This window comes from Vulpes lagopus, chromosome 7 (assembly GCF_018345385.1).
Source record: "Vulpes lagopus strain Blue_001 chromosome 7, ASM1834538v1, whole genome shotgun sequence".
In the NCBI taxonomy this organism is placed as follows: Eukaryota; Metazoa; Chordata; class Mammalia; order Carnivora; family Canidae; genus Vulpes; species Vulpes lagopus.
Window position 1 is genome coordinate 105,523,022 of NC_054830.1, and position 27,236 is coordinate 105,550,257.

Genomic DNA, 27,236 nt, shown 5'->3' on the forward strand with positions numbered 1-27,236 from the left:
GCCCAGTGGTTTAGCGCCTGCCTTCGGCCCAGGACAGTCCTGGAGTCCCGGGATCAAGTCCTGCATCGGGCTCCCTGCATGGAGCCAGCTTCTCCCTCTGCCTGTGTGTCTGCCTCTCTCTGTGTGTCTCTCATGAATAAATAAATAAAATCTTAAGAAAAAATATATACATATAGGGTGCCTTTAAAATAAAGTACAAATGCTTTCCTTTTCTGTTAAATTAGTCTTAAATGAAAATGGATGAGAGAAAATACTAGCATGTGATAGTTCATATTAAAACTTCTGGCAGTGTTAAAATACCTTTTGACTTTTCCCATGTTAATATGCGTACATTTCACTGTTCCGTCAAACTAGCACTTTTTCAAAGGACTGTATATCAACAAAATGAATGTGATGTTTTACACCTAAAACTGAGTATGGTGATAGTTTTCTTTAGGTAAACAATTTAAAAAAGTAAATACTACCTTTTCATTTAATATTGTTTAGACTAAGGAGAATGTCAAATAATTGGTTTACTAATATAGTTAATTTTATTTGTGCTGTTTTTATACATATGTTTTTAAATTATTTACAAGCTATCTTCAGATACTGCTAGTGATTTTAAATGTGACATCTTTGTGCATAGATCTGTGGCTTTTCTCAGAGTTATTTGCATTTTATTTGAAAAGTGAGATCTATTGTTATTTAATCCCTTTTCCACAATGAGATTTATGTGACAAGAGCCAAGCCTGGAAAAAAAAATATTTTGTTATATGATCCAGTTTCTGTGATCTAACATTTATAAGTAAAAGTGTATAGAAAAAATGGCATTGATACTTTTGTTATGTACATCTGTTTTTGTACTGTTCCTTAATAAAAATGTTTTTTTACTATCTCCACAGTAATGGTGCTTACCCTTTCAATTTATAAAAGCATTCTTTGTTTACTTTGTATATTTATTTATGATTTTAGTTTTCTTCATATAGCTATTGATAGCTATTTTGTTTACATATAATGTTATAAGAAAATCTACATAAGTAACAGGATGGTTTCGGTAAACAAGTTACTGTCACCTAAGTTTAACATTCAAAGCATCTAAATTTATGAAAATGTATAAAATATGTCCGTGATGATGAGACATATAAGAAACGTGGAATTTATTTGTTTTCCTTTTTTTCTTCCTTTTAGGTGTCCAATGTCTCCAGCATCAGTAGATTGCCAACTCCCTGTCCTTGCAGCACCCCAGCCAGCACTTATGCTGGTTCTGTCATGCCCACCCCCGATTACTGCAGCAGAATGGAGTCCTTCTTTAGTTGAAAGGTAAGTTTCCCTCCCCACTCATTTCACACACATTGACTCAGCTTTTTGTTTTATAATATTGTGTAGTTTTGTAAGTTTTTTTAAAGTTTCTTTTCCCGTATGGTTCCTTAGGTTACTAATGTATCATATTCAAAAACTTATAAAACTGCATAATATAATAAAAGATTTATCTTGTGACCATAGACCAGCTTCTTTTTGTAATAATCCCTATGAGGTTATAAAACCTCCATTGTTTGACATTTGGGGCATCTCATGGAAAGGGAGCTGGCAATCTGCAGCTGCTGTGGACATTGGATGAGAAAGTATTGAAAGGTAAGCTTCAGATTTAGACCATATTGTATGTCTTTGGTTCCATGGTATATGCTTGAAATTCATACTTTGTTAAACTTTACAGTAAATGTATAAAAGAAAAATACTACTCTCCTCTTTTTTAAAGTGATCCTCAGTAAAGTTTACGTTATTAATTAAGTTCACATAATACATTAGAATTACCTTAGAAGATAATTTTTATCCCTGAATATTGTGAGAATTCTAATATTGAATGAAATAGTAAATGAAAATAATATCAAATGAAAACAGTTCATTTATCCCTATTTTCACATAACTGTAAAAAAATGTTAAGGCTACGTTTATATACATAAAGCTTATTAGATATATTTTTTATTAGAGAAATGATTATAACACTGTTCCACAAATGACCTTTTACTAATCTAATCCTCATACTTGTCTTTGATTCTATATTGATCGCTATAGATAAAGATTATAAGAGCTTTCTGATTTTTATTACATCCATATGCTTTCTTATATATTTGAAGAATGAGAAACTTGTATTCCTTGTTTTTTTAATTCACTTTTAAACTTTAGAAACTGTAATTTTAAGTACTACTGTAATTAAATGAAAATAAATTATATAGATTTTAAATTTTGCATTACAGAGGCACATACATGTAAGGATAAGTACTTATGCAATATGATCTTTTATTCTTTAGGAATTGCATATGTGTAGACCAAGTGGGGGACGGCATTATGTAGTGGATTTTAACATTCAGAAGACCTAGAATTCTAACTGAAAGTGTACTTCTATCTAAAAATTCTTCTCTGTGATTCACTGAGCCAATTTCCTTCTAGTAAATTATGTTCACCTCATTCTCTTTAGCTTTAATAATTTCACCATAGAAGAAACACAATTAGTTGTTCTCAGTTTTTCCTTTCTGTGTAAGTAAAGTTAATCAGTCAGAAAAGCTATTGCTAGCTTTTAGTTATTGACTTGCTTTAAATTCAGGAGATACTTGTTTGATTTTACATTAAACCCAAGTTAAGGCAAATCGTTGCCATGTCTAACTTCTTTTTAAAATTCACAGCTTTTTTTTCTGTTTATATTAGTCTCATTGTATATTGTAACACTCTAAGACTATCTCTAGGTAGAAAGGGACATGTTTTAATTCCATTTTGGTTGTATTGACCAAAGAAGACAAATAATGAAGCAGGCAGTGTGAGTTTCTTTGTTACTGTCAATTGGTTAAAACACTTTACCTAAAATACCAGTCCCAGAGCAGTGATTCCAAACTTTTTTAAATGTATAACCTATTTTGATAAACATAAAAACTGTGGACACACATACCCCATGGCTGGATATGGTGATATCCTTCACTGAGGTCACTGTATTCTTTATATGTATCTTCTAGTTTTATCAATCTTTACTTTCTATAATTTCTGTTATAAGAATAATAGACTTTTTGTTTTCCAAACACAAAATTATTACATATGCATTTTAAAATAATGAAATAACATACTATCACAACCCCAAGTTGAGAATATACAATAAAAGTAAAGGGAAGGCCAAGAAGCATTATATAAAGTTAGAGGGCCATAGACATTTTCAAATAGGTCAGCAGATAAGACAGAATTATATGAAAGATAGAAATCTACTCTGATTAATATTTATGATACCTTCTCTATATATTTGGCTAGTTTAGTAATATATTTTCTGGGCATTAGATTAATTAAAATTTAATAATCAGAATAAAATCAAAAGACAACAAAAAAAGACAAAATCAAAAGACAAAATCTTCTAATCTTTTTAGAACTCTTTTCTACAAAAATTAATGCTGTAATTTAGAGAGACACAAACACAACTGACAGATGTCTTGAAATAATGACATTCAGCCATGCAGACTCCTCTTCCTGTGCCTCAGTCTACCCAGTCCCAAGGTCTGACAGTACCACTAGTCCTGCATTTCCCACACCATCACCACGACACTAATCCAAACAGCAGCATACTGCCCAGGTTAATGTTGCATCTGCTTCCCCATAAAACTCTCAGATACAAAGAATTCGATATGCCTGTCACTCTCTAGTCTTTTAACACTTTTCCAAATAATTATACCACAAAGGTGGTATAATTCATTACTCATACCTTTTTCTGCTTTCTTTAGCTTAGTAAACATTTATTCTCACCATTTCATTTTTGAGCCAAATAATAGTTGAAAAGTAAAGAAGTAATGTTGATGTGCCTTTTTTTTTTTTTTAACTGAAACAATACTACATCATTCTGCAAAGGATTTTAGGGTAACTATCATCTGCCTTTTCATCGTCGTCACTTAGTTCTCCCTAGAGGAAAGTATCGTTTTTTTGTTTAATAGTTTTGTTTGCATGGGTTAGAATAAGTGCTTTATACTGTCTCCTACCCTTTTTTTTCCTGGAGAAAAAGAAACTTTTAAGTTATAACTTACTGTTAGGCCCTTTGAGAAAGTATTTGACAAGCGAGAAGGTCTGTCTAGGTTATTATATGAAATATTTACTTTCCTTGAAATTTTTTTCACAATACTATCATTTGTCATGCCATTAAGAAGACACAAGAATTAGTCATTGAACCTAGGTTCCATATTCATTATATGCACATACACATGTAATTCCACATCTTCCTGCTCTTCTAATAAACAATTTAAAAACCTCAGAAGTAGAAATGTAGTTGTTTATTTATCTGCCTTAATGTTCTACATATGTGCAGATTAACTGAAAAGTTGATGAGATGAAGTCTAATTTTTGCATGTTAAATATGACCCATAATATATAGTTGTGTATTTTTTGTTACAAAAGAAAAAAATGAGTGGACTGAATGGTATGTGAATTATATCTCAAAAAAATACAACATGGTTATATAATGGTAAATAAAGATGGTGATGATGGTGGTGGTGGTGGTGGTGATGTTCATAGGTATATACTAACGTGGGGAAGGGGGAAGTGGGGCTACCTTAAGATACAACTTCTATAGACTTAGTGTTCCTATTGTATTTGAATAACTTTTGCTTACTGGTGTGTGTTTTTCTAGAGATTTTTATAACATATGTCAGATTGAATTATGTGATACAGCTTTTAAGAGGTGATGATGTAGTTCTAAGAACTTGGACTTCAGCATCAGATAGAACTAGGTTTAAGTCATAGGACCTTGAACAAGTCATTTAATCTCTCTGAGCCTTAGTTTCATCATTTAAGTGAGTCTAAAATGCACATACATTAGAAAGGTTTTCACTGCTTGAGTACATGTGTGCTCCGCCCCTTCCTTCCTCCTCTCCTCCTCACTTTCTTCTTCCTCTTCACTCCTTTCCTTTCCCCACTAGATATAGATATATGAATGAAATACTTAGGCTAATACTTAGCAAATGGAGAAGGGGGTGTCAGTAATTATTAACTCTTACTGTAGCGATAGCATTATAATATTAAAAATTATGACCACTTGTCTTCTTGTCTGGGCTGGAAACATTTTTGAATGCAATAATTGTAAAATTTTCTAAGGAAGTTTAAGACTGCTTTTGGATAATTATAAAAACTTTACAAAAGTGAGCCATATCAGTTACATGTTTAGTGAATTTATATACATCTATTTTTACATGTACTTAGTAAATGATTTATTAAAATATTTATAATTGATCCAATTAAAAATTGTTTTAAAACTTGTCTCCTTGTTTGATTAAATAGGTTTTAGATTGCTCCTGTAGAATTGAGAATCTTTAAAATATTACAAATAAGATTTATTGCAGGTTATTTTTCCCCTTTACAACCTTCTGCAGAAGACATACTCATTTGAGTATTGGCATTTCATTTTGTGTTTTACTCAGAAAATAGGCTTAACATTCACTTTGTATTAAATCTAAAGGATTTACTTTAACATTGTGTTTTTAGGGCAAATGGTATCATCGGAGGCAAGCTGTAAAAGAATTGCATGGTACATTGATACGCCTTTTAAATGAATTGCTGCCATGGGAACCAAAGTTGATGAAAGCTTTTCAAAGAAACAGGTAATTTGAGCTTTATAATTTGTTTTACCTGTTTTAGGGCTCTTAATTTATGATTATGGGAAGATATCCTGGAATCATTTTGTAACTTTCCATTGATAAATAATGCAACAGATTTTTTTTCGTTTTTTTAATTTAAAATCAGTTGGTCAATATATAGTGCAATACCCAGTGCTCATCCAATCAAGTGCCCTCCTCAGTGCTCATCACCCAGTCATCCCGTCCCCCCCACCTACCTCCCCTTCTGCTACCCTTTGATTGTTTCCCAAGGTTAAGAGTTTCTCATGGTTTGTCTTCCTCTTTAATTTTTCCCACTGAGTTTCCCTCCTTTCCCTTATAATCCCTTTCAATATTTCTTATATTCCACATATAAGTGAAACCATGTGATGATTGTCCTTCTCCACTTGACTTATTTCACTCAGCATAATATCCTCCAGTTCCATCCACGTCAAAGCAAATGGTGGGTATTTGTCCTTTCTAATGGCTGAGTAATATTCCATTGTGTGTGTGTGTATAATATATGCGCATATATATACACATATATGTATCTTCCCTATCCATTCCTCTGTCAAAGGACATCATGGCTTCTTCCACAGGTTGGCTGTTTTGGACATTGCTGCTATGAACATTGGGGTGCAAGTGTCCTGTCATTTCACTACATCTATATCTTTGTGTTAAATACCCAGTAGTGCAATTGCTGGGTCATAGGGCAGTTCTAATTTTAATTTCTTGAAATTAAATTTCTCCACACCGTTTTCCAGAGTGGCTGTACCAGTTCTCATTCCCACCAACAGTGCAAGAGGGTTCCCCTTTCTCCACATCCTCTCCAACATTTGTTGTTTCCTGTCTTGTTAATTTTCACCATTCTCACTGGTATGAGGTGGTATCTCATTGTGATTTTGATTTCTATTTCCCTGATGACAAGTAATGTAGAACATTTTTTCATATGCTTGTTGGCCTTATGAACGTCTTCCTTGGTGAAATTTCAGTTTACGTCTTTTGCCCGTTTCATGACTGGATTGTTTGTTTCTTGGGGTGTTGAGTTTAATAAGTTTTTATAGATCTTGGACACTAGCCATGTATCTGCTACATCATTTGCAAATATCTTCTCCTATTCTGTAGGTTGTCTTTTAGTTTTTTTGACTGTTTCCTTTGCTGTGCAGAAGCTTCTTATCTTGATGAAGTCCCAATAGTTCACTTTTACTTTTGTTTCCCTTGCCTTCATAGATGTATCTTGTAAGAAGTTGCTGTGGCCAAGTTCAAACAGGGTGTTGCCTGTGTTCTTCTCTAGGATTTTGATGGAATCTTGTCTCACATTTAGATCTTTCATCCATTTTGAGTTTATCTTTGTGTATGGTGTAAGGGAATGGTCTAGTTTCATTCTTCTGCATGTGACTGTCCAATTTTCCCAGCACCATTTATTGAAGAAACTGTCCTTTTTTCCAGTGGATATTGTTTCCTGCTTTGTCAAAGATGAGTTCACCACAGAGTTGAAGGTTCATTTCTGGGTTCTCTATTCTGTTCCATTGATCTGTGGGTCTGTTTTTGTTCCAGTACTGTACTGTCTTGATGATCACAGCTTCATAATACAGCTTAAAGTTGGGCATTGTGATGCCCCCAGCTTTGGTTTTCTTTTTTCAAACATTGCTCTGGCTATTCAGGATCTTTCCTAGTTCTATGCAATTCTTAAGATGATTTATTCCAACTCTGTGAAGAAAGCCCTTGGTATTTTTTTTTTAATTTTTTTAATTTTTATTTATTTATGATAGTCACAGAGAGAGAGAGAGGCAGAGACACAGGCGGAGGGAGAAGCAGGCTCCATGCAGGAGCCTGATGTGGGATTCGATCTCGGGTCTCCAGGATCGCGCCCTGGACCAAAGGCAGGCGCCAAACCGCTGCGCCACCCAGGGATCCCGCCCTTGGTATTTTAATAGTGATTGCATTGAACGTGTAAATTGCTCTGGGTAGCATAGACCTTGTCACAATATTAATTCTTCCAATCCATGAGCATGGTATGTTTTTTCATCTCTTTACATCTTCCTTGATTTCTTTCATAAGTGTTCTGTAGTTTTTGGAGTATAGTTCCTTTAGCTATTTGGTTAGGTTTATTTCTAGATATCTTATGGTTTTGGGTGCAATTTTAATTGGGATTGATTCCTTAATTTCCCTTTCTTCAGTCTTTATAATTCAACAGATATTTTTCAGTGCTTGCTGTGTCCAAGTTACTTCCTAAGCCTTGAAAAAGTAGTGTTGATTAAATAGAGCCCTACCCTGTGGGTTACATTCCTTCTTTTCCCCCAATATTTTTCCATTGCAATAAAATGCACAGACAAAATTTACCCTCTTAACCAGTTGTAAGCGTACAGTTCATTAGTATTAAATACATTCATAATCAATGTTATGTTATTATTCCCACTGTATCTCCTGAACTCTTCAGTTTGTAAAACTGAAACTCTGTAACTATTAAATAACTCCCCATCCTCCTCCCCCACCATTCTACTTTGTCCATATGCTTTGACTACTCTTAAGTACCTCATATAATATAAAACATTTGTGGTTTTGTGACTGTATTATTTCACCTATTGTATTTTCAAGGTTCATCCATGTTGTAACAGGTCAGAATTTTCTTCCTTTTTAAGGCTTGATGATATTTCCTAAGTTATTTTATTCTTTTTGATGCTATTAAAATAATTGTTTTAAGTTGCTTTTCAGATTGTTGTTACTGTATAAAAATGCAACTGATTCTTTTGTGTTGACTTTGTATCCTGCTACTTTGCTGACCTCATTCTAACAATTTTTTCCTTAGAATCTTTAAGGTTTTCTACATATAAGATCATGTCATCTGTAAAAAGAGATTTTTTTTTTCTTTGCAATTTGGATGCTTTTTCTTTTTTCTTGCCTAATGCATGGTCTAGAACAGTTAAATGTTGAATAGAAACAGCAAAAGTGAACATCTTTGCCTTGTACCCAAAGTTAGAAGAAAAAGGTTTAATCTTTCACCATTAAATATGATGTTCACTATGGGTTTTTCTTGTATGGCTGTTCTTATGTTGAGTTAGCTTCCTTCTATTCCTAGTTTGTTGAGTGTTTTTATCATGAAAGAATGTTGAATTTTGTCAAATGCTTTTTCTGCTCTTGAGATAATCGTGTGGTTCCTTATTGTCTTAATATAATGTATGACATTAATCAGTTTTCATATGTTGGACTATCCTTGCATTCTAGGAATAGATCTCATTGCATCATGATATATAATCCTTTCAGTATGCTGCAGAATTTGATTTGCTTGTATTTTGTTGATTTCTGCTTCTGTTTATAAAAGATACTGATATGGGGGAGCATGGGAAGATGGCAGAGTGGGAGGACCCTGAGCTCACCACCCAGTGTTTACAGCTAGATATCATCCACATCCAAGTCAATAAACCAGAGAGCAGTCTGAAGATTGGCAGAACAAACTCCACAACTAAATATAGAGAAGAAGCTGTATCTGAAAGGTTAGGAAAGTCAGAAAGAAGGAATCTACCTGCAGAGGGAGGGAGCTGCGCATGCAGAGAGGGCAAAGAAATAAACACTTGTTTGGGAACTCATAAGCGGAAGACTAATCCCCATAATGTTTGGCTTTAATACCAGAGGAGTGGGATGCCTGGGTGGCTCAGTGGTGGAATGTCTACCTTCTGCTCAAGTTGTGGTCCCAGGGTCCCGGGACTGAATCCCACATCAGGATCCTCGCAGGGATCCTGCTTCTCCTTCTGCCTATGTCTCTGCCCCTCTCTCTCTATGTCTCTCAAGAATGAATAAATAAAATCTTTAAAAATAAAATAAAACAGAAAACCAGAAGAACTGAATTCTATGAGTTTGTAAACCAGTGGGAATTGGATCTGTACCTTTAAAAGTCTGCTGACTCAGCACTGGGGGAGCCTGAAGGGAAAATGATAGCTGGGCTGCTGCCCTTAAAGAGACAGCAGCCTGTTCAGAGAGGCAACATAAAATTGGCAGTTTACACAACACCACAGGCCAACAGGGGACAGATTTGTTCATATTGATTTCAGAGCATGTTGGTGGACTTCTTTGAAAATGAGGAAACTGGTTCTCCCAAGCTCCCAGCGTTAAACATAAACTTTCTGTGGGAGAAGAGGCTGCATAGACACTTATAGCCTGGACCAAGGGCCCAGAGCAAATTTTAAAGCTGCCTGTGCAACCTGCCCAGACTCTTGAGTGCAAACCTGTTACTCCTACAGGCCATGACCAGCCATTGTCACGCACTGTCAACCAGCTCCATGTCCCCAGCAGCCACAGCACTTTGGGTGATCTTGCATAGGAGTAGTGGTCCAAGGCAATCTGGCTAACACTGATGCCCTATTCCCAACTTCCCTGGTGGGCATGCCCCCTGAGAACAGGTCTGTCTGAGTCCTTCTAACCACAGAGTAAGCACATTCCACAAGCAGACGGGCAGTGCAGACAACTGCACTGAAAGGAAAAGTGACTCAGACACAACAGCAGGATGTAAGCAACACATATAGAATACTCTCCTGAAGTGTCAGGTTCTGATAAACAGGGGACACTACACTGGAGAGGACTCTAGGACCTCCTCTTCATGAAATCCCTTCTTTCAAGAGCAGGTGATATAGTTGACTTTTTTAACACAGAAATAGACACAGAGAGGCAAACAAAATGAGACAGAGAAATTTGTCCCAGATGAAAGAACAGGACAAGGCCACAGCCAGAGATCTAAGCCAAACAGATATAAGGAACATACCTGATAGAGAGTTTAAAGCAATGATCATGAGGGTACTCACTAGACTCAAGAAAAGAGTAGAAGACATGAGTAAGACCCTTAACACAGAGTTAAGGACTAACATAAAAGGGCATCTGATTGGCTCAGTCAGTAGATCCTGAGACTCTTGATCTTGTGAGTTCAAGCCCCACATTGGGTATATAGATTAATTAAAAATACAATCTTAAAAAAAAGAAGTAGCAGAGATAAAAGGCTCAATAAACAAAATGAGACATACTCTTGATGGAATATAGCAGGATGAAAGAAGCAGAGGAATAAATTAGTGACCTTGAAGACAGAGTAGTAGAAAGCAATCAAGCTGAACAAAAGAAAGAAAAAAGAATTACACAAAACAAGAATACACTTAGGGGACTCAGTGACTTCATCAGAGGACAGAAAATTTCTTTGAAGAAATAGTAGCTGACTTCCCTAATCTTAGGAAGGAAACAGATATCCAATCCAGGAAACACAGAGAACTCCCATCAAAATTAACAAAAACAGACCCACACCAAGGCACACTAATTAATTGTCAAAATATGGTGATAAAGAAAGTGCCTTAAAAGCTAAGGCTAGAAAAAAAAAAAAAAAAGCTAAGGCTAGTATTAAAGGGGACTCTGAGTGGTAAGGAGAGACCAGGAGTGACAGTGTAAAGGAATGAAAACACAAAAGCAATAAAAGTGGCTATTTGTTAAAAATATCAGTCAAGAAACTCACGAAAGAATATAAAATATAATAACAGAAGAGAATGGGTTCAAACTTAAATGACTGTCGCTTAATATAGACTGATGTATGCAGAAGAGATTATATATAACCCCAATGGTAACCATATATAAAAATCCACTGATAACAATATGCAAAGAATATAAAGAAATCCAAATACATCACTAAAGAAAATCAGCAAAACATGAAAGACAGCTGTCAGAGAAAATCCTCAGAAACAACCACAAAACAAGTAATAAAATAACAATAAATACATACTATCAAAAAAAAAATAAATACATACTATCAATAATTACTTTGAATGTAAATGGACTAAATGCTCCAATCAAAAGACATAGAGTGACAGAATGTATATATAAAAAAAAAAAGTCCCATCTATATGCTGCATATAAGAGACTCATTTCAGACCAGAAGACACCTGCAACCTGAAAGTGGAGAGATGAAGAAAACAACTATCATGCAAATCAATCCCAAAAGAAAGCCAGAGTGGTAACACTTATATAAACTAGACTTTAAAAGAAAGACTGTAACAAGAGACAAAGGAGGATACTATATGAAGATAAAGAGAACAATAACAAGAAGAGATAACAACTGTAAATATTTATTAACCCATCATAGGAGCACCCAAATACATAAAACAGTTAATAACAAACATAAAGGATTAATCAATAATAATACAATAATAGTAGGGGATTTTAACACCCCACTTAGATCAACAGACAGATCATGTAAACAAAATCAACAAGGAAACAGTGGTTTTGAAGGACACATTGGACCAGATGGATTTAACAGATATATTCAGAACATTCCATCCTAGAACAGAATACACATTCTTTTCAGATAGACATGGAACGTTCTCCAGAATATATCACATATCGACCCACAAAACAAACCTGAACAAACTGAAGAAGATCAGACTCCTACCACGTATCTTTTCTGACCACAATGCTGTGAAACTAGAAGACAGCCATAAGAGAAATCTTAAAAGACCACTAATATGTGGAGGTTGAATAACATGCTACTAAACAACGAATGGGTTAACAAGGCAGTCAAAGCAGAAATGGAAAAGTACATGGAAACAAATGAAAATGAAAACACAACAGTCCAAAATCTCTGGGATGCAGCAAAACCAGTTCTAAGAGGGAAGTTTATAGCAACACCTATAAGAGAGCAAAAAAAGAACAACAATCAAAACTGAAAACCAGCAAAAGGAAGGATAGAATAAAGATTAGAACAGAAATAAATGATACAGAAACTTAAAAAAAAAATCAATAGAACAGATCAGTGAAACCAGGAGCTGGTTCTTTGAACAAATAGCAATAAAATTGATAAACATTTAGCTAGACTTATCAAGAAAAAAACTCAAAATCACAAATGAGAGAGGAGAAATAACCAATACCACAGAAGTACAAATACTTGTAAGACAATATTATGAAAAACTATATGCCAACAAATTGGACAACTTAGAAGAAATGGATAAATCCTAGAAACCTATAAACTACCAAAACTGAAACAGAAGGAAATAGAAAATTTTAAGACTGATAACCAATCAAAATTGAATGAGTAACCAAAAAATTCCTGACAAAGAAAACTCAAGGACCAGATGAATTCTTCACAGGTGAAAATAACTAGACATTTAAAGATCTTTTCAATAGATGCAAAAAAGCATTTGACCAAGTACAACATCCATTCATGATAAAAACCTTCAACAAAGTAGGTTTAGAGGGAACATCCTCAGCATCATAAAGACCATACATTAAAAAACCCACAGCTGACATCATCCTTCTTTAAAAAAAAATAAATAAACATCATCCTTAATGGGAAAAAACAGAGCTTTTCCCCAAGGTCAGGAACAAGGGAAGGATGTCCCATCTCACAACTTTTATTAAACATAATACAGAAAGTCCTAGTCACAAAAGTCAGAAAACGAAAATAAAAGACATCCAAATCAGCAAGAAAGAGGTAAAACTTTAAGTATTTGCAGATGACATAATACTCTACATAGAAAGTCAAAAGACTCCACCAAAAGATTGCTAGAACTGATACACAAATTCAATAAAATCACAGGATACAAAATCAGTGTACAGAAATCTGTTGTTTCTATACAGCAATAATGAAGCAGCAAAAAGGGAAATTAAGGAATCAGTCCTATTTACATTTGCACCCAAAATAATAAGATACCTAGAAGTAAATCTAACCAAAGAGTAAAAGACCTGTATTCTGAAATTTATAAAACAGTGGTTTAAAAAATTGAAGAAGAAAAAAAAAATTGAAGAATATCAAAGACATGGAAAGATATTCCATGTTCAAGGATTAGAAGAACAAATATTATTAAAATGTCTGTGCCACCCAAAACAATCTACACATTTAATGCAATCCCTATCAAAATACCAACAGCATTTTTTATAGACCAAGAACAGACAATCCTAAAATTTGCATGGAATCACAAAAGATCCTGAATAGGCAAAGCAATCTTGAAAAAGGAAAGCAAAGCAGGAGGCATCACAATTTTGGACTTCAAGTTATATTACAAAGCTGTAGTAATCAAAACAGTATTTATTGTACTGTTACAAAAATAGATACATAGATCAATGGAAACCAATTAGAAACCTCAGAAATAAACCCACAGTTAATATGGTCAATTAATCTTTGACAAAGCAGGAAAGAATATCCAGTGGGAAAATGACGCTTCAGTAAATGATGTTGGGAAAACTGGACCCCTTTCTTACACCATACACTAAATTAAATGGATTAAAGACCTAATGTGACACCTTAAGCCATCAAAATTCTAGAGGAAGACACAGGCAGTAACTTCTTTGACATTGGCCATAGCAGTGTCTTTCTAGATAATGTTTCCTGAGGCAAAGGAAACAAAAGCAAAAATAACTATTGGACTACATCAAAATAAAAAGCTTCAAAAAAAAAAAAAAAAAGCTTCAGCACAGAGAAGGAAACAGCCAACAAAACTAAAAGACAACCTTCACAATGGCAGAAGATATTTGCAAATGACATATCTGATAAAGGGATAGTATCCAAAATATATAAAGAAGTTATACAACTCACACCAAAAAAAACAAATAATCCAGTTAAATAGGCAGAAGATATGAACAGACATTTTTCCAAAGAAGACCTCCAGATGGCAAAATGGACACAGAAGATATTCATCACCCCTCATCAGGGAACTGCAAATCAAAACTACAATGAGGTATCACCTCACCCCTGTCAGAATGGCCTAAATCAATAACAAAGAAAAACAGATATTGGCTAGGATGTAGAGAAAGGGGAACCAGGCCTCTTACAGTGTTGATGGGAATGCATACACAGATACTGTGGAAAACAATATGGAGGCTACTCAAGTTAAAAAATGACCTATGATCCAGCAGTGTCACTACTGGATATCCAAAGAATCCAAGAACACTAATTCAAAGGGTACATGTACCCCTATGTTACAGCAGCATTATGTACAGTAGTGAAGATATGGGAGCATTTCAAGTCTCCATTGATTGATAAAGTGGCATAGACATACACACACTGGAATATTATTATTCAACTATAAAGAAGAATGAAATCTTGCCATTTACAATGACGTGGATGGAGCTAGAGTATAATGCTAATTGAAATAAATCAATCAGAAAAAGATAAATACCATATGATTTCACTCATATGTGGAATTTAAGAAACAAAACAAGCAAAGGGGAAGAAGAGAGAGAGAGAGACAAACCAGGAAACAGACTCTTATCTATAGAGAACAAACTAATGGTTATCAGAAAGAGAGTGGGGCGTGAGTTAAATATGTGGTGGCAATTAAGGAGTGCACTTCTGGTGATAAGCACTGGGGGGTCATGTATGGAATTGTTGAATCACTATATTGTACACTTTATATGTTCACCAACAAGAATTAAAATATAAACAAAAAATGAAATAAAAAGATACTGATCTAGTTTTCTTGTGATGTTTCTGTCAGGCTTTGGCATTAGTGTCATGCTAGCCTCAAACAAGTTAGGAAGTGTTTCTTCCTTTTCAGATTTTTGGGGAAAGTTTGAAAAGGAATGGTATTAGTTCTTTAAGTTTTTGGTAGAATTCAACAATGAATCCTTCAGATCAGGACTCTTCCTTGTTGAGAGATTTTTAAATTATTGATTCATTTCTCCTTTAATAGTTATAGGTGTATTCAGATTTTCTGAGGTTTTTTTGTAACTTAATCTTGGTAGATTTTTGTTTTTAGGAATTTGTGAATTACATCTAGGTTATCCAATTTGGAGGCAATTTTCATAGTACTCCTAAAATTCCTTTTATAGAATCAGTCATAATGGCCTCACTTTCATCTTTGATTTTCCAAATTTGAGTCTCTCTTTTTTTTTCTAAGTTCATCAATCTAAAGGGTTGTTAAATCTTTTGGTCTTTTGGTTTCATTGATTTCCTCTTCTCTGTTTCCTTGATCTCTGATCTAATCTTTATTATTTCCTTCCCTTAGCTTTAGATTTAATTTGTTTTTCTTACTCAAATTCCTAATGTTATAAGGTTAGGATGTTGATTTGAGATTTTTTTTGTTTTTTACCATGTCCCATTGTTTTGGTATGTTGTTTTCATTTCAATTTATAAGTATTTTGTAATTTTTCTTATAATTTCTTCTTGATCTATTGGTTGTTTAAGAGTATGTTGTTTAATTTCCATAAATTTGTAAATTTTTCCAGTTTTCCTTGTGTTACTAATTTCTAACTTCATCTGTGGCTTGCATTCTTGGAAGAAACAGATGAACTCAAAATGTTAGTGATAAGCGCTGTGAAGAAAAATAAAGTGGGATAAGGAGAACAGGAAATGCCTGATTGGATTAGATGATGGATACTCTTTTACTAAGGTTTCAGGGAAAGGCCCCCTGATGAGTTGATATTCAAACAGAGACCTACAAGTGAGGGATAAAGTCATATGAATATCTGAGGGAAAAGAAGAGGCAGAAGATCTAAGGTTGGCATTACGTTTGGCATTTGGAGGAAGTACAAACAGACAAATGTCACAAGAGCTGAGTGAGTGAGGAGTAAGAGTCAATAATCAGAATAGTATAGGAAGATGCAGTGAAACGCCGGAACACCTGCACCCCGATGTTTATAGCAGCAATATCCACAATAGCCAAACTGTGGAAGGAGCCTTGGTGTCCATCGAAAGATGAATGGATAAAGAAGATGTGGTTTATGTATACAATGGAATATTACTCAGCCATTAGAAACAACAAATACCCACCATTTGCTTTGACGTTGATGGAACTGGAGGGTATTATGCTGAGTAAAATAAGTCAATCAGAGAAGGACAAACATTATATGATCTCATTCATTTGGGGAATATAAAAAATAGTGAAAGGGAATAAAGGGGAAAGGAGAAAAAATGAGTGGGAAATATTAGAAAGGGAGACAGAACATGAGAGACTCCTAACTCTGAGAAACGAACAAGGGGTGGTAGAAAGGGACGTGGGCGGGGGGGGGGGGGGTGGTAACTGGGTGATGGGCACTGAGGGGGGCACTTGATGGGATGAGCACTGGGTGTTATTCTATGTTGGCAAATTGAACACCAATAAAAAATAAATTTAAAAAAAAAAACAAGAATAGTATAGGAAACCATAGACAGGTTGTGTATGTCTTTACATTTTGTTTTTACTCTAAGGTGACAGAACATTGAAGAGTTTTAAGCAGAGGAGGAACATGATCTGACTTACCTTTTAAAGCACTTACACAGCCTCTTATATTGAGATTAATGTAGTGTGGGACAACAGGAAAATCAGTTGCAAAAAGCAATAATTCAGGCAAAAAAAAAAATGATGGTGGCTTGGAACAAGGTGGTAGCTCTTGATTCACAACCCTCTTAGGAGTTTCCCTGGTATAATCTGAAACTGGCATTTGTATTCAGAGGGCAGGGAGAGATTAAAAAAGAAGCAGGCCACTCCAGGTTTGTAGGTGTCTGAATAAGTAAATAGATCTTAAATTCAGTGAGGCTTGTCTTGGGTGGCAGCAAGACAAATGGATCTCTGCACCTGCCTGCCAGATCTTAGGTTTATAAGGAGAGGTGTTAACTGGATGCAGCCATATAGTGTGCAGGTGTTTTCAGTATTATATCACTATCTCAAGGCTGTGTTCTTGGAACAGCCTCTGGGAACAGGAAAGGCAAGCAGAACCTACCCAGGTCCAACTCATGGGTCACTTGGCCATCTCATCTTTTTGATAATGTTCCCCAAGAGTAACAATGCAGATGGCAAGGAATGGTTGGATTCTGGATGTGTCTTGAAAGTGGGATTGGCAGAATTTTCTTAAACATTGGATATAGAGTGTAAAAAAAAAAAAATGAACAGTAAAAAGATGATGCCCAGTATTTTTGGTCTAAACAACTGATAATGGAATTGTTGTTAGTTTAGATAGGGGAAACTAAAGGAGTAGGGGGTCTGCAGGGCAGGAATTCTTTAAGAGTTTGAATTTCAACCTGTAGGGATACCTGGGTAGCTCAGCAGTTAAGCGTCTGCTTTTGGCTCAGGGCATGATCCTGGAGTTCCAGGATTGAGTCCCACATTGGGCTCCCTGCAAGGAGCCTGCTTCTCCCTCTGCCTATATCTCTGCCTCTCTCCTTCTGTGTCTCTCATGAATAAATAAAATGTTTTTTAAAAAAATTTCAACCTGTAAAGTTTGATAGGATTTTTAGATATCCAGTTGGATGCTAGTTGAGCCAGCACTTTAGTATGAGTCCCCGTTCAAGGGAGTAAACCAGACTGGAGGCATAAATTGAGGAATTGTCAGAATATGGATTATATTTAAGCTCTGACTGGTAGAAATTACCTAGAATGTGAGCATAGATAGCGAAGAAGAGAGACTGAACCCTGGAGCATTCTGACGTTTAGAGATGGTGAAGAGGAGTAGGACTCAGTAGAGGAGACTAAAAAGAAGTGTTCAGTAAGGTAGAGTCTATTCAAGAGAATTAAGGGAGAGGAATTAGAGTTTTGTTATAAAGTGAAGCAGAGAAATAGGGCAGTTGCTGGAATCAAGAGAGGGTGCTTTGTTTTGTTGTTTGTTTTCATTAATGGAGAAATAACATTTTCCAATATGTGTTACTTCTTGATTTTTTTATTTTAGCCATTCTGACGGGTGTAAGGTGATAATCACATTATAGTTTTGATTTGTATTTCTCTGATGATGCTGAGCTTCTTTTCATATGTCTGTTGGCCATCAGTATGTCTTCTTTGGAAACGTGTCTATTCAAGTCCTCTGCTCATTTGCTTTTTGATGTTGCGCTGTGTAAGTTCTTTATATATTTTGGTTATAACCCTTTATTGGATATGTCATTTGCAAATACTTTTTTCCATTCAGTAGGTTGCCTATTTGTTTTGTTGATCATTCCCTTTGGTGTGCAGAAACTTTTTAGTTTTTTATAGTCCCAATAATTTATTTTTGCTTGGGCAGCCCCTGTGGCGCAGTGGTTTAGCGCCGCCTGCAGCCCAGGGCGTGATCCTGGAGACCCTGGATCAAGTCCCACATCAGGCTTTCTGCATGGAGCCTGCTTCTCCCTCTGCCTGTCTCTCTCTCTCTCTCTCTCTCTCTCTCTCTCTCTGAATAAATAAATAAAATCTTTAAAAAAAATTTATTTTTGCTTTTATATCCCCTGTTTTAGGAGACAAATCTAGAAAAATGTTGCTATGCCAATACTAGAGAAATTACTGCCTGTGTTCTCTTTTAAGATTTTTCTGGTTTCAGGTCTCACATTTAGGTCTTTAACTAATTTGAGGTTAATTTTGATGTGTGGTGTTAGAAAGCAGTCCAGCTTCATTCTTTTACACGTAGCTGTTCAGTTTTCCAAGCACTATTTATTGAAGAGACTTTTTCCCAGTGTATAGTCTTGCCTTTTTCGTTGTAAATTAATTGACCATGTAAGTGTGTGTTTATTTCTGCATTCTTTATTCTCTTCCCTTGATCTGTGTGTCTAGTTTTGTTTAAGTAACATACTATTTTGATTACTTCAGCTTTCTAGTATATCTAGAAATCTGGAATTGAGATACCTCCAGCTTTGTTTTTGTTGCTCAAAATTGCTTTGGCAGTTTGGGGTCTTTTGAAATTTTCATATTGCTTCCTCTAGTTTTGTGGAAAATGCTGTTGGTATTTTGGTAATTATATTGAATCTGTAGATTGCATTGGGCAATAAGAACATTTAACAATATTAATTCTTCCAGTCAATGAGCATGGAATATGTTTCCATTTGTGTCATCTTTAATTTCTTTCATCAGTGTTCTATAGTTTTCGGAGTGCAGGTCTTTTTTACCTCTTTGGTTAAGTTTATTCTGATGTATTTTATTCTTTTCAGTGCAATTATAAATAGAATTGTTTTCTTAACTTCTCTTTCTACTACTTGTTATTAGTAAGTATATGGAAGTACTACCAATTTCGGGGTATTAATTTTGTATCCTGCAACTTTACTGAATTCATTTATTCTAGTTTTTTGGTGGAGTGTCTAGAATTTTATTAACTTTTTTAAATGGCCTTTTCACCATATTATAATCAGTAATTATAAAACTATATCAAATCTATGTCTCATGCAGTTAGAAAAAAAACTACCTCTGTTTCATTTAATAGGTCTTATAGCAGCCTTTAGACAAATTGGTGATATGTTCAAACACTATATTCTGAAATTATATATAATCTGAGTTAAGCATCTTAGACACATTTGAAATTAAAACATAGCTTTCAGTGGCTTTTTTTTTTCTTTCAAATTTGTACTTAAATCCTAGTTAGTTAACATAGAGTGCAATATTGGTTTCAGGAGTAGAGTTCAGTGGTTCATCATTTACATACAGTACCCAGGGCTCATCATAACAAGTGCAGTCCTTAACACCCATCACCCATCTAGCTTATCCTCTAACCTTTATCGTTAAGTCTCTTATAGTTTGTTTCCCCCTCTTGCTCTCTTTCCCTCCCATATATTCATCTGTTTTGTTCATAAATTCTACGAGTGAAATCTCATGGTCTTGTTACTGCTATTCAGTTGCTGTTTTCTGACTTATTTTGCTTATCATAATACACTCTAGTTCTATCCGCATTGTTGCAAATGACAAGATTTCATTCTTTTTGCTCACTGAGTAATATTGTGTGTGTGTGTGTGTGTGTGTGTGTGCATGCACACCACATATTCTTTATCCATTCATCAGTCAGTGGACATTTGAGCTCTTTCCATAGTTTGGCTATTGTTGATAATGTAGCTTTTAGTGACTTAATTTCAAGATATTTTTTAAAATATTTACTTTAGCTTCCAAGAGTTTAATACATGTGTATTATTTGTTATGTTGGGCATTTTATTTCAGGAGCCGCCTAAAGAAAGACTATGATGATTTCAGAAGACAGCCTGATCATGATAAATTTACTAGAGAACTGTGGACTACTGAAGAAGGTGAAGGAGATCCTGGAAAAGAATCTCCTAAATTAGAAATTATCAAGTGTGTAGATGCGACAGAACCTCTAGATATCCTGGAAAAAGAACACTTTGATTCAGGTAGTTATTAAAACTTTTTTAAAATCAACACTAAAGGAGCACCAGGGTGGCTCAGTCAATTAGTGTCTGCCTTCTACTTAAGTCATGATCCTGGGGTCCTAGAATCAAGTCCAGCATTGGACTCCCTGCTTGCTGGGAAGCCTCCACTGCTCCCCCTGCCTATGCTCTCTTGCTCTCTCTGTCAAATAAATAAATAAATCTTTAAAAAAATAAAATTACTTATACCACAAAGAGAAGTTTTAGTAACTTTTGTTAACGTAAAGGGTAATCTGTGTTAATGATGTGTATTGATTAGGGAAATCTGGTATATTTTTAAGTGTCCTTTGTCCTTATAAAAAGGTTCCTTGGAGTCATTATTATATTTCTAGGAGTTTTTGGAGCCACTGCCTGTCTCTGAACTGTAGGCATGTCTTTGCGCATTATAGACCACACATCTTTGATCTACAATCATAGATCTCTAAAACAGCTTCATCCTCTTCTTTTTATTATTACTATTTTGAAGCACTGTTCTTAAATTTGATTTAAATTCAACTTGACAAGTCCCTAATACTGTGAAGACTTTTATGAGGAATGACCAAGGTTGATGGCCAAATGAAACCTCAGAGTAGACATATCTTTCTAATAAAGAGGTTGGATTAGATTATCTGTAATTCGGGCAACCCCAGTGGTTTAGCGGTTTAGCGCCACCTTCAGCCTGGGGTGTGATCCTAGAGACCTGGAATTGAGTCTCATGTCAGGCTCCCTGCATGGAGCCTGCTTCTCCCTCTGCCTGTGTCTCTGCCTGTGTGTGTGTGTGTGTGTGTGTGTGTGTGTGTCTCATGAATAAATTTTAAAAAAAGATTATCTGTAATTCATTTCAATTTATCAGATTATGTTATTCCATAAATCTAGTTACTTTTTTCTTTAAATCTAGTTAAATAACTCCCTTTAGTTACATAAGAGTTTAGTATGAAAATTTGCAGTTAGAAATATTGTTTTACATGTCTTTGGTGCATTGAAAAGGAGTAACTTCTCATCAACCCAGCTTGACCATATATGAACATAAATTTTTTACTGTAGGAATGAATAAGTAAGCACCAGGAAAAACTGGACATTTTCCATCCTTTAGAGTCTCTGAAATTGGATTAGAATTCTGAGCTCTAATTGCTGGCTTGAGTATCTCTTTAAGAGATGTAAATTTTCCTTTGTATTTGTATTGACAGCAGAATCAGTAGTTTGAACAAAAACAAATTTCTCATTATTGTTATGTCATCAAGATTGCTATATCAAAGATCATGTTACATTAATTTCCAATCAGGGTGCTGAGACTTTTGAATCATCCTATAGTAAATTTAATAAATTACCCGTTCAGAGATTGATTTGCTTTTTTATAATTGGTCTTATTACTGCTATTCAGTTGCTGTTTTATTTAAACAAAATACTTTTGTAATTTTTTTTAGATGATAAGAAACTGTCTGAAATAGATTTTCCTATGGCCAGAAGCAAGTCGTTGAAAAAGGAATTGCCTTCTAAAGATGTTCCGAAGATACTGCCTAAAACACTTAAACGACAGTCCAAACAAACAAATTATCTGGATGATAGCACAAAAGAGCTTTCCCCAAGGAAGAGAGCAAAGTTAAGCACAAATGAGACAACAGTTGAGAATGTAGAAGGTGAGATGCAGATTGACTGTGTGAATGAATTAAAGCATACGGAGCCACTGTTTCCAGAGTCATTTGCCTCAGTGGATTCAACACCAGTATCTATTCTCCAGAAAGGGACCAAACCTATTCAGGCCTTGCTTGCAAAGAATATTGGGAACAAAGTGACCTTAACAAATCAACTGTCCCCTTCCACAGGTAGAAGTCCTCCTGCAGTGGATAAAGCAATTCTGTCTCCTCCAGAAGCAAGCCCCATAAAGCCAGCATTGACCTGCCACAGCAGTACAAAAGGTCCTTTACAAATGGTCTACAAAATGCCCTGTGGCCAGTGGTTGCCCATAGATCTCCAAAACAGCTCTGTGAAGATTCAGATGCAACCTGTGCTAGATCCTAAAACAGGAGAAAAAATCATGCAGCAGGTTCTCATTCTGCCTAAGAATTTTGTGATTCAGCACAAAGAAGGGAAAGCAGTTGCAAAAGAAATACTGCCACTTGAACAGAAAGGTACAGAACAACATTGTTCATCTTTCCCACAGACAGCAAATGTAAACTCTTCTTTAGCATCAGTTCTTGTCAGCTCAGTGGGAACTGTTTCTAACCAACTACCTAATATAGTTTTCAATAGGACTATTACACCTTTGTCAAATGTGAGTAGTGGTAGGCCACAACCTTTGTCACCTACAACCTCCATAAGTAATTTTTTAACACCACCAGTTAAGACTAGCCAGAGTGAGTCAGGAAAAGGCAAGCATGCAGTTTCAGCAGCTACATTCTCCCAGCCAGTTGCTTCATCCATTTCCTCAACAGTTCAGCCTCTGTTATCAGCATCTACACTAAGTAGATCTACAGATCCTGGTAGTTCCCTTAACTGTTTTGCACAACAAACTGCTGATTCTTCTGAAGCAAAGCAAGAACTGAAAACTGTGTGTATAAGAGATTCACAGTCAATTCTTGTTAGGACACGAGGTGGGAACACTGGAGTTGTAAAAGTACAGACCAGTCCAGATCAAAATTCACCTAATAGCTTATCTGCAAGTTCAGTTTTCACTTTTGCTCCTCAGCTTCAGGCATTTCTGGTGCCCAAATCTACAACTTCATCATCCTCTGTTTTTTCACCCGCAGTTGGAATAACTACTACATCTAGTCTCCCACCTTTTAGCCAAACACCAACTTCTGTTTCTATTCCAACTGGCTTTAATCCGTCAGTGGGTAAGAATCTCAGGCTTACATTAGGCCAACCTTCCTGCAGTGGTAATTTGGGCCACATGATAGATAAAGCTTCACACATGCCTTCTTCTCCCTTAAAGTCCTCTGTTTCTTCTGGCGTTCTACTACCATCAACAGCAAATAATTCACTAAGTGTAATTAGCATATCAACAGGAAATCTTGGACAAACCAATGCAAATGTTATTCATACTCCAAATAAACAGCAACAAGTAGATTATTTCATGAAAAATTTCCCTGTTACAAGATCAGAAGCAACAGCAGCAACAGATGGAGATGCGATCAGCGGGACTGCAGTTCACAAACTTATGTTGGTGTCAGCTCCATCTATTCTTTCTTCTGGCAGTGGAACTGCAATTAATGTGACACCTGCACCAACATCTACAGGTGTTTCTGCCCAGAAATTAGTTTTTATTAACGCTCCAATTCCCAGTGGCTCTTCAACTCCAGCTATTGTAGCAGAACCATTAAAACAAACTCTTCCTCCCCCTTTGAATAAAACATATGTTAAGAGTTCAGAACAACCCCAGATAGTGCTAATTCCATCTACAGTGGGAGCACCAATAAAAATAAATTCATCACCAACTGTGTCTCAGATAAAAGATGTGAAAATTGGATTGAACATAGGTCAGGCAATTGTAAATAGTTCAGGCAGTGTGCCTGCTGTACCATCAATTAACATATTGCAAAACGTAACCCCAAAAGGAGAAGAAAAAAGTACGAAAGGCTATGTTTTGCCATTGTCAACAAGTGGTAATTCAATTCCCGTAAGCTCAAATTTTGTGAGTCAAAATATTACTCCTGTTAATGAATCAGTGGTTTCTGCAACAAGAGCAGCAAACATGTTTTCAGTAACAGGAGCAAATATGTCTTTGGGTTCTCTTTCAGTGACCTCAACCTCTGCTTCTGTTGGGACACGACCTCCTGTTTTAGTCAGTGGAAATGATACCTCTTCAAGAATTATGCCTATGTTGTCAAATAGACTTTGCACATCAAATCTCGGAAACACTGTGGCTATATCAACTGTGAAAACAGGACATCTTGCATCATCTGTTCTGATTTCAGCTACACAACCAACAGTGTCTCCTAAATGTTTAACGTCAGCTTTGCAAATCCCTGTTACTGTTGGCTTGCCTACACCTGTGACTATATCCCCTAAAATAATCAACACAGTTCCACAAGTGGCAACAGTACCAGGAGCCACACGTTCTATATCTCTTTCTAAAAGACAATCTTGGACTTCTGTCCAGTTTCAGTCACCAGGGACTTCAACTACAGTGCCAACAAATATAAACACAAATAAACCTCAGACTGAATTGCCACCCCTTTCACCAAGTCCAGGTAAAGTAATTAATATTTCCAATTTTGCTTCTCTGCCAAACCAGCAAAAAATATCTCCTGCTTTAGTAAAATCAACTCCCAGTTACAGTTCAGCTCCAGGTGGTTCTGCCATTCACACTGCTACAGCACCATCTAATGTAAATAGTGTGATAGGGGGTCAGTTCAGTGAATCTTGTATTCAGCAAAAAATAGTCATCAACACCAGTACACCTTTGGCACCTGGCACTCAGATCATGATTAATGGAACCCGGTTTATTGTTCCACCACAAGGTCTTGGAGTTGGCAGCCATGTTCTTCTTATATCTACTAATCCAAAATATGGACCTCCCTTAGTTCTTAACAGTGGCCAAGGCCTTCCACCTACATCAGTAGATAACCCTGCCGAGATTACACTAACATCAAATAATTCTTTAAGTGGGCAGCCTGTGAAACAGTCTCTAAGAAGCTCTACAAAAATTGTAAACTCTCTTGGGAATGCCAGTCATCTACCCACAGTACATACAACTCCACAAATCATAAACACAACTGCTAAAGTTTCTGTTCCACCTCCCACACCAACAGTGTCATTGACTTCAGTAATTAAGTCTCCTCCCGCTCCTCTTTTGGCTAAGACATCTTTGGTTTCTGCCATTTGCTCTACTAATCCTCCACTGCCAAGTAATACATCAGTATTTCATTTGGACACATCAGTCAAAAAATTGTTGGTTAGCCCAGAAGGAGCCATTTTGAATACCATAAATACTCCAGCATCTAAGGTTTCTTCTGTCTCTCCATCTCTGTCTCAAATTGTCGTATCTGCCAGTCGAAATCCTGCCTCTGTCTTCCCTACTTTTCATTCATCTGATTTAGAGAATCCCGACACAGCTGCATCTTGAATTTAGACTAAATGAGCCAGTTTTTAAATAATGGGGCATTGTTTTGACTCTCAGAAAAATTTTAACTTTATTATACTGTTGAAAACATGCTATACATAGTTGTGTGTGTGTGTGTATTAATGTATCTTTTCATTAGCTTGCAACAAGGCTTTGTTTTCTTGGGGAAGAAAAGATCTATTCCATTTCTCTCATTGGTATGAGTATGTTTTCAAAGAATGCTTAAAATAGACAGTTAGGATTTACCTGTCTGTGTCACATAAATTGAACAGTCAAGTTTCACTAGTTTGGAGTAAGCTAGCTGTTGCACATTTGCATTGACATGTTTCTTCTTGAATTTGGACTTTTGGAACGTGTATCTACAATACGATATCTTGTGTCATTAGTGAAATCTTGTTTTTGTTTCTGTAAAAATATAAATATATATATATATATTTATGCATTGTGAAAATGCAGTCCATTGTGTAAAATTGTACATATTCCTAAATCCCTAACAACCTGTACTAAACTATATGTACAAAGAACTATGTTGTCTTATTTATGTTTTGTTTACATAATGTATAGTTTTTTAAGTATTTTAGTAATTTTGGACCAGTGAACTGTTAGCAACAATGCAGAGGAATCTGCATGTAATAAATTGAGTTGCTGTATTTCTGCGTTTGAATACCATTTTTAAAGTGCGTTCTTATCCCATTGAAAGAATACATTATATAAAATGAAGATAGCCCTTTACAAAAAGGAATTAAGGCTGGGAAATTTGAATTAATGGCTAGCATTTGCACAATGTTTTGCAGTTTACAAACTTTACTTCACATATTTAATTTTCACAGTACTCTTGAAAGGTTACGTGATGTTGTCCAAGGTCACCCAGCTAGTGGGTGGTAAACTTGAGCTGGTAGTGGTAGACCTGATGCTTTAAATCTTTTTTCCATAGACTGTGCATTACTTCTGGTATAAAATTTCACTCTGGATTTCATTGTTTTAAGTTTTTTCTCTTATTTCACCACCAAATTCTACATTGACCAAAATAAGTAATCTTTTTTCGGGCCCAGTATATTTGGTATGTGTTTATGCACCTCAGATATGTTTTATTAACTTTTTATTTTTAAATCTTAGATTCACAAGAAGTTCTGATGCTAGTATGAAAAGGTTCTACATACTCTTTAGTTTCCCTCTGATATGTCTATTTTTATACTGAGGTGTTTTTTCATAATTAACTGATTTTCCAAAATGATAAAAACATGAATTTTTCTTTTTAAATTTAGAATAACAAATGAATATGGACACCTTCAATTATTTATAAGTATTCTTTGCTTTTATTGTATTTTTCGATCACAGAGCAGTTACTTATATTCTGTTGTAAAGCAAGCAATTTTTATTGGTCAGCTTATTCTCAGGGTTTGACTTTGTGGTATTTCAGATTATGCCTCATTTTAAATAAAAGATAGATTTTATTTCACGAGGAACACTGAGTAGTGTATAGAATTGTTAAAATCACTATATTGTGTACCTGAAACTATAACACTGTATGTTAACTATACTGGAATTAAAATTTAAAAAA

The 27,236-nt window shown here is 35.5% G+C and overlaps 1 protein-coding gene across 2 annotated transcripts in view; it reads left to right on the top strand.

Moving 5' to 3' along the window:
• KIAA2026 (KIAA2026 ortholog) overlaps positions 1 to 26,325 on the top strand; it is a 116,363-nt gene extending 90,038 nt beyond the window's left edge. For both annotated transcript variants that reach the window (XM_041761568.1, XM_041761569.1), the window contains 3 exons: positions 5,482 to 5,597; positions 20,411 to 20,598; positions 22,038 to 26,325. In XM_041761568.1, coding sequence (XP_041617502.1) covers positions 5,482 to 5,597; positions 20,411 to 20,598; positions 22,038 to 25,678 — 3,945 coding nt within the window. In that variant the 3' untranslated portion in view covers positions 25,679 to 26,325. The remainder of the gene's footprint in view (positions 1 to 5,481; positions 5,598 to 20,410; positions 20,599 to 22,037) is intronic.
• Positions 26,326 to 27,236: the final 911 nt, after the last annotated feature.